At 47.9% G+C, this 8,727-nt stretch overlaps 1 protein-coding gene across 1 annotated transcript; it reads left to right on the forward strand.

The window, feature by feature from the left end:
- Positions 1 to 248: 248 nt before the first annotated feature.
- Positions 249 to 1,468, forward strand: LOC127305698 (nicotianamine synthase-like 5 protein). Its single transcript, XM_051336214.2, has one exon. It carries the CDS (start codon positions 329 to 331, stop codon positions 1,184 to 1,186), a length of 858 nt encoding a protein of 285 aa, XP_051192174.1. The 5' UTR covers positions 249 to 328; the 3' UTR covers positions 1,187 to 1,468.
- Positions 1,469 to 8,727: the final 7,259 nt, after the last annotated feature.

Genomic DNA, 8,727 nt, shown 5'->3' on the forward strand with positions numbered 1-8,727 from the left:
TGCACGTTTAAGTGTTTAGGTTCGTCTATTTTCTTTAAAAAGAAATCTAAATCAACTAATTTGAAACGGAGCAGACTTCACTATATATATATCAAACGCTCATCACACTGCTCAATCACTGATTTTTCCTCGAAAGGCACCTCAACTTAATCTATCACCACGTGGGTTCCACAACCTTATCTCTAACTAACTGCACCGCACAATCTTGTCGAGATAAGGTAGAGTCTATAAGTAAGCAGTACTCCAAGCAAGCATGCTGAGTGCTTACTCTTTGGCCTAAAACAACTACTCCAACATCAGCCGTTCTTACCAATTATAAGTGACGTGTATGGAGGACCAAAACCTAGAGGTGTGTAAGCTAGTGGAGAAGATCTCCCGTCTCCACGCAGCCATCTCAAAGCTGCCATCGCTAAGTCCGTCCCCTGAGGTCGACGCTCTGTTCACGGAGCTCGTCGCGACGTGCGTCCCGTCAAGCCCGGTTGACGTGACCAAGCTCAGCCCAGAGGCGCAGGAGATGCGGGAGGAGCTCATCCGCCTCTGCTCCGCCGCCGAGGGGCACCTGGAGGCGCACTACTCCGACATCCTCACGGCCTTCGACAGCCCGCTCGACCACCTCGACCGCTTCCCCTACTACGAGAACTACGTCAACCTGAGCAAGCTGGAGCACGGGTTCCTGGCGCGCCACGCGGCGGCGCCGGCCCGGGTGGCGTTCATCGGGTCAGGCCCGCTGCCGTTCAGCTCGCTCTTCCTCGCGACGAACCACCTGCGGGGCACCCGGTTCGACAACTACGACCGGTGCGCCGCGTCCAACGACCGGGCGAGGAGGCTGGTGGCGGCGGCGGAGGAGGGCGTGCGCGCGCGCATGGCGTTCCACACGGCCGACGTCGCGGACCTCACGGCGGAGGAACTCGGCTCGTACGACGTGGTTTTCCTGGCGGCGCTCGTGGGCATGGCTTCCGAGGAGAAGGCCGAGGCCATAGCGCACCTGGGGAAACGCATGGCGGACGGGGCCGCGCTCGTCGTACGGAGCGCGCACGGGGCGCGAGCGTTCCTGTATCCTGTTGTGGACCTCGATGATATCAGGCGCGGCGGGTTTGAGGTTCTGGCCGTGTACCACCCTACCGGCGATGAGGTGTTCAACTCGTTCATCGTTGCTCGCAAGGTAGAGATATCCGGCACAAAATGAGTGGTGAGATTGGTGGGCATAGGCATGCGCTACACCGGCAATGGTGCGCCAGTCCTCCAAGTGCGCACTTATTGACCGATTTGACCCAGGCCTTGCTAGATCTCGCCACCATGACCATCCCCCCTTCCACGACAGCTTGATACTAGGAGACAGACATAGCGGCCCATAAAACGCGCATCAGCGACCACAAGCAGAGCCATGACGGCACGTGTTGGAAATAGTATTGCTTTAGAGGCAATTATTGGGATATATTTTCTAATGTATTCACAAAGTTATCAAGTTGTCCTAATTATTACATATATCAAAGTTGAACCCTTCTGCCGTGAGGAGAGCAATTTGAGTACTGTTTCCTCCACCGTTCCTCCAACAGCGCATGGCCACGTATGATTTTTTTACTGTAGACATCCAATGATTCCTGTAAATGCGGGAAGTTGGCTCAATTTCTTTTCTTTTTTTTCTTTGAAACAATTCGGGGTTACCGGGAGGCAGCCGGTCAATCCTTTATTTGCGGGCCGGTTGCCTCCTTTTCCTTCTATTCTGTTCACCTTCCATATCCGGTGTTACCGGTATTGGCAGATCAGCAGCGGCGGTCAAAGCGGTTCCATCGTGAGTGTTCTGTTCACGACTTCACCCCACCATCAGCGGCGGTCAAAGCGGTTTGGACGTCCACCACCGAACAATCCAGGCTCTCCCCAATCCCCATCTCTCCCTCAATCCGCAATCCCCATCCCTGGCTTCTCTCTTCCTCCCCAATCCCCACCCCTGTTGGCCACATGCTCCACCTGGGGCGGACCGCCGACCCCCTCCACTCCCCCCTGGCGGCTGTGAAGGCATCCGCGGCGCACTCCCAGGCCGAGCTCCTCTAGGGTTGATGGCAATAGCGTCAATTGCAGGCTACAACTTCCCGTCAGCTCTCCGATTGATCCGTCGCACGACGGCCAGCAGCGTTTGCCGCCGGCAGAACGGTTGTTTGTCCTCTTAATTTCTACAACTGCCTTACTATTTGGTTGTGGCCTTGAATTAAGTGAATTTTTCTTCTAATGCATCCCTTCCTTTCAGTGCCCGCGCGCACCTAGGAATATATAGAAGTTAGGACTACTGCCAGCCGGCTGCATCGCATGTTCGTGGGAGGCCGGCAGCTGGCCAGCCAGCCCCCCTCCCTTCTGATGACTGCGTGCACTCGTCTTCTGCTTGGCCTGTAGTGCTGGCTGATAAGCCGCGGTCACCTTCCACGGTTGTGCTACTGCCCATAGGATGGCCTGCAGAGTGTGCTCCTGCACGTTGTGCTTGGCCATGGACGAAGACTACAAAGGCGACGCCGGTGGGCGACGACGGTGTTGATTGGATCGGTAAGCTAGCTGGCCCTCCCCCTCTCAGCAACTACTTGGTGGGCTAGCTCTCTCCAAGATGCCTAATATCAAAAAACAAAAAAAAAACGGCAATGTCCACATGATTAGCCGGTGAGCTAGCTGTCCACTAATGTTGCTTTCGGATCTTTGTAGGAAAAAAAAGATGGTATGGATTTAGATGGTCCTCTTAGATATATCTACTTCATGTTGTGGTTAATGTGGGATTCATTTTATAACTGTTGAAGTCTTTCCTATATAAGATTTTTATGGACAACCTATGAGTAACTAGAAAGAATCAGAAGTACATCTCCGGTAGCAAAGCATCTTTACTTTTACTATGGTTTTGTTTCACACATTATTATCTTTTATGTGCAAGGAAACAAGCATACAAAGTGACAACAACAAATGGAGATACTTGGGACCTACCACTACAGCAACTAAACAAAGGTATATTTTCAGATCATCTGCATACCAGCTATCCCAATTCAACATATATTTACTGTCTACAGTGCAACTCTGAGAAAGAAATTATCCAAGGAGTTGTTGCCAACTAAATAAGCCATGCTTCACTAAGTAAATAATTCAGGATTAATTCCAGATAAATGATGCAGACCTTACCGAGAGGAAATATTTTCAGGACGAACTTCAGATGAATAATACATACCTTACCAAGTGAGGAAATACTAACTCCAGATTCTTCCTTGCAGGAAGCACGAGAGCTTGATCTAGAGAGCCAGAAAAGTCTCACCAAAGGTTTCAAAAGCAAGAACCTGAAGCAAAAGCAAGAACCTGAAGTGATGAACCAGACAATCTACTTGCTAGAAGAAACTGGTTGGACGCCGATGATGATGAGGGTTAACATCAGTAGCTGCAACAACTCCGATACCGCTCGCGCCACGTCTTCTCCATTCGTATACGTGGGCTCAAGTAGTCACAACAAAGTACACTTATCACTCATACAGTGAACGGCAAGATTGTCACAAGGCCACCTTCAGGTTGTATGAACTCATTGTTCAGTTTGACTTGGCGCTGAGGAACATATATATACAAGCAAAAAGCATTTGCATAGGTTGGTAATTGTCTTAGTAAGTTCTGTTCATTTCACATTGCAAGTACAAGCTTGAGAATTGAATAAATTTTTTACCTTGCTACTGCGCTGAATTACATGACCGAGCCATCTCAACATGACAATGTGTGTATTTATCCTTATTAAACTCAGTTACCAGCTCCAGGGCAAGATGAGGACCAATTCAGGATCTTTGAGGAGCCCAAGAATGAACATGGCCATCTGAAAAATACCATGTGTCCAGGTCTCGAATGAGCACCACAACAGAGGAAAAGGGCAGCTTGAAAGACTCATATAGAATGTTCATACCTATAGTTCAAAGCAAAATGAGAATTTAGACCTTAATAACCATGTCCAGCTGTACCTCAATAATTTACAAGGAAACCAAAATCAAATTATTAATTTTTGACTTACATTCCTATGAGTGCAATAGTAGCAGCGATGTTTGACTGTCATTAGCATCTTCATTGACAATAAATATTACAGGCACATTATATATTTTACATTGCCTGGCCACAGAGCTGCGGAGAGGGAAAGTCCAAAGGGTCCATTCTGCCGCCGCGCGACGACAACCATGCCTATCTTCATGATGAAGGGGCTGTTGTGGAGCACTCCCGGCAGTGCAACCCGACGCACTAGAATTCCGATAATGTCCATCCTGCTGCAGCATAGGAAGGATGCCATTCCAGTGGAGCAGGACCTGGAACGCGGCGGCAGCGCAACCCGACGCACTAGAATTCCGATAATGTCCATCCTGCTGCAGCATAGGAAGGATGCCATTCCAGTGGAGCAGGACCTGGAACGCGGCAGGGAATGGAAGAAACTAAGCTCTTCCATCTTGAGGAAAGAAGGTAATATCTTCTTCTATCCCCAGGTGCCCCTGTTAATTGCACCCATGTTGTCCTTTTGGTGCGCAACATTAGCATCAAAGGATAAGAAAATCCAGTAGCAAGATGAAATAAGTTATGTTCTATTTTACGTGCTTAAAGATTCTGGTTTATTTAGTTTATGCATCCGACAGCTGCACTTTGTTTGTAGACTTCTACAAAAGTAACAATGAAGAAGCAAAAGTGTAGCTTTTCTATTGCAAATTGGTCTGATCAAGTTTCTTTTTACTGCTAATCCACACGTGTAAAGTTTTTTTTTCCAGTTCTTACTTTACCATGTAGTTTTCGTTAGTTTGATAAATGTACAGTTCTGAATATGGCATAGGTACTTCTGTATCTCTAAAATAAGCTCGAAAGATCGCCTGTGTTCTTTTTCTGTCTAATTTGTTTATCACAGTTTTCTTTGGTGCGTGATTTCCTTACCTAGAGAGACAAGACATTCTATGTTCTGAGAGCTGCATATAGAAACAAAATAAGTAGGAAGGCCAATTTCTTTTAGTACTGACCCAACCATGTACACCTGAGTTCTTACTTTACCATGTAGATTTTGTTAGTTTAACCATTCTAAATGTACTGTTGCACAAGTGGTCCTCTATCTCGAAAATAAGCATGAAGGCCACCCTGTTTCTTTTCGTTTAATTTTTATTCGGTTGTTTCCTCAAGTGCAATAATTTTCTTTCTTAGGGACAGAACGTTCCAGATTTTGGGAGCTGCACACAGAAACACCACGCCTACTCAGACGATTGGAGTGCAAAGCAATTTGATTACAATAGAATTCCGGTCTCGCAACTCACGATAATAAAATCTCTCTCTATAACTCTACCATCAATTCTTCCACCATTTCTCCCCATAGAATTGTAGTTATGGTTAGAAGATAAGCTTACCTTTGCCGCGCAGTAGCATGAATGGCTGAAGAAGAAGTGCTGACCGGCCAGCGTGAGATTAGCTCCCGCCTGCCTGGGTTGTCCATGCCATTAGGCTGGTGCCATTGCGGGCGGGAGCGGGGGCGCTAACGGCGGCGACGGGGCGAGAGAGGGGCGGGAGGCGGGCGAGACGAGAGGGAGGGGCGCCGGCGGGGGCGCCCGGCGCTATCGCCCGCTCCCGCCCGGCTGCCGCCCGCGTTGGCGGCGATAGCGAGGCGGGAGAGGGGCGAGAGGCGGGGCGGCGCGATGGCGGGGTGGGGCAAGAGTGAAATAACTTAATGTGAATGTCTACGAAAAATCAAGTGAAATAACTTAATGTGAAAAAAAAATAGTGATGTGGAGGAGAGAGAAGTGAGAGGTGACACTATAGCCCGTGCATTGGCACCGTGGGGTGAGAGTGGGGTGAGAGTGAGGGAAAAAGCTGACGTGGCGGGTGAGAGTGAGGTGAGGCATTGGCACCAGCCAGGCATCGCCTGCCACCCTGCCCTCGATTCCTCTTCTTGCCCCAGTGCCTTTCTTTTGCCTGCTCGCTTCCCTTTGCCCTTCTTGCATCTGTCACATCGCCTGCAGCACTTCTGGCCAGCTTAATTGTTGCTCGGCGGCGCGCCGGCGACCACTGCCCAACCTTTCCCCCTATTATTCCTGGCCGTGATGGCTCGATGGCTAGGTCTAGCGCCTGGACCGTCCGACAGCGGGATTGCACCGTCGATTTAGATTCTGCCGAGCCTGCCTACTGCTCGGCGGCATGGCGTCGACCCGCACCGAACCTCCCCTTTCTGGCTTTCTTCTGTCTCTCTGTATGTGCTGGTTCAATGACCAGCTCCAGCACCTCGATCTCATCGATAAGAGGGAAGCACCGCCGCTTTGGAAGCTTATCAAATAGCAACACGTGGAAGAAAAGGAACGAGTACACCGCACTGTGAAAATGCAACAGACAAGAACATGATGGATCCTATTTGCCGTCCAGTGCGGCCCTGATCCTCCGTGCCGCCTGAAGGGAAAAAGAGTTGGGCCAGGCCCATCAGCACTAGTGGGGTTTTCGGATTTTCCAGTTTTCGATGTTTCTTTTGGATTCTCCTGCTTTTTCTTTGTTTTTCTACTGGTTTTCGTTGGTTTCTTCGTTCAACTTTTGTCTGAACTTTTTTCAGTGTTGAAATTTTTTTCAAGTTTGAACTTTTTAAATTTCATCATTTTATAAACCTGAATATTTTTTTATCTGAAAATTTTCAGGTTTGAACTTTTTTAAAATTTTAACATTTTCCAAATTTAAAGATATATTATTTTACTTCTTTTTTTCTGCTGCTTTCTTCGGCTTCTATTGGTTTTCTTGGTTTTCCCGTTAAACTTCTCCAATTTTAAACTACGATTTTATTTTTGGATTTGAACATTTTTTCAAATTCAAACATTTTATAGGTATGAACATATTTTAATCTGAACATTTTCATATTCGAAATTCTCAAAATTTGGACGTTTTTAAAATTTAAACAGAAAGTTAGAAAAAAAAAGTGTAACATGCGCCGAGCCCATCTTGGCTCATGGCAAAGCGATCCCTAGCACACCCAGTGCGTCCCAAGATTTTCCCCACATAAGGTGGGGAATAGGAGCTCCTCAAGAAAAGTAAGGATGCAAAAAAAGTTAACACAACCGAATAAACTCAAAGCTCAATCTATTGGGCTGGCCCATATTGTCGGTCTTGCATCTAAGGGTACCAACTCCTGATTTCTTCGAAATTATTTAAGGATAGGTTAAAAAGTCTTTAAAAAGTGATTTCACTTCGCTAAATAAAACATACTGATCGGTTGATGGTTGAGAGGACATGGAACAACAACACTAACAATCTTACTAACCTACTTTACTATTATTAATACAGTTTGTATATGTTGTCCTTTTAGCTTCTGCGTGACATTAACCGGTGTTATCAAATTTGCTTCACTGAAATTTTGGTATGCTTTACCATTTCGCAAACGGGTGCGGCGTGACGCCGCGCTATCCTTCCTAGTGTATTCTTATAGGGCAGCTATGAGCAGCAAACCGCGGTGTTCGAGACTCGAACCCAGGTTGCTAGGTAGCCGAAAGCACTCCTGCCTCAGCTAGCCGTCTGACCCTCCGGTCAGGCTCCATACATGGCTTAGACTAATGTGCAAGTTGGCAGATGACTTGGTTTTATTTGTCAGTGCATGGTGATACCAATCGGCCATTTTTAGAGCATAAACCCTATCATTAGGTCTATTAAAAGAGTCGCTGAAGCTCTCACAAATAGTTCCTGGATTGATGACATTAAGAAAACAATCAGCATACAAATTATTTCCTGCAAGCTCTCTCCATTTGCGAAGAAATTAGAGCACTAAATGTCTCGACATTGATGAGTATGAACGGTCCTGGTTGTGGAACTCAAACAGATCAATGTCCTTTAGATCTGCATACAATGCTCGCTTTGCTGCTACCACTACAGGAATGGCCGGAGACGCCGACGGCCAAACCCTACGCCGAGGGCTTTTTATCGGGGCCGTCGGCGTACGGCCTCGCCGGGGCAGTGCCGGAAGCCGACCATCGGCGTCTAGATACCGTCGGCGTCTAGATACCGTCGGCGTACATGTTCCTACGCCGAGGGCTGCCGTCGGCGTCTACCTGGCCCTCGGCGTAGGCAGTAGCATGGTGCCTGTTCCAGCGGTGACATGACGGCCCTCTCACGGCGTCACACAGACGCCGAGGGCTACCCTCGGCATAGGGCATGGCCCCCCTATGCCGCCGGCCACCCTCGGCATATAGATTTTTTTTTCTCTCTCTCTCTCATATTACTTTATATTATGTTTCTATTATTTATTTACTAGTATGAATTATGTAAAAAATGGTTCTATTTTTTAAGAATTCGTAGATGGCATATGTAGGTCCCACGGGTGACGCTCTTCGCAGACGGGTCAACCGGAGCCACTAGGCCCAACATTTGCTATCGATGTACATATGGGTAGATCCGCGGGGTCCCCGCCCTACGGTTTCCCTAACCCTAACTTTAACCCTAACTCTAACCCTAACCCTAACCCTAACTCTAGCCCTAACCCTAACCCTAGGGTTTCCACATACATTGCTAACGCTAACTCTAACCCTAACTCTAACCCTAACCCTAACTCTAACCCTAACCCTAACCCTAGGGTTTCCACATACATTGCTAACCCTAACTATAACCCTAACCCTAACCCTAGGGGTAGATCTGCGGGGTCCCGCCCTAGGGTTTCCCAAGATACAGATCACCGGAGCGTCAGAATTGTTGGAAAACTTGCATCTGCCCCTAACATATATGTACAAGTGTGATGTAAGG

The sequence above is a fragment of the Lolium perenne genome, chromosome 1 (genome assembly GCF_019359855.2).
Source record: "Lolium perenne isolate Kyuss_39 chromosome 1, Kyuss_2.0, whole genome shotgun sequence".
Classification (NCBI taxonomy): Eukaryota; Viridiplantae; Streptophyta; class Magnoliopsida; order Poales; family Poaceae; genus Lolium; species Lolium perenne.

Coding starts and splice junctions, on each gene's coding strand:
- LOC127305698 (XM_051336214.2), top strand. CDS start 329: ATGGAGGACCAAAACCTAGAGGTGTGTAAGCTAGTGGAGAAGATCTCC.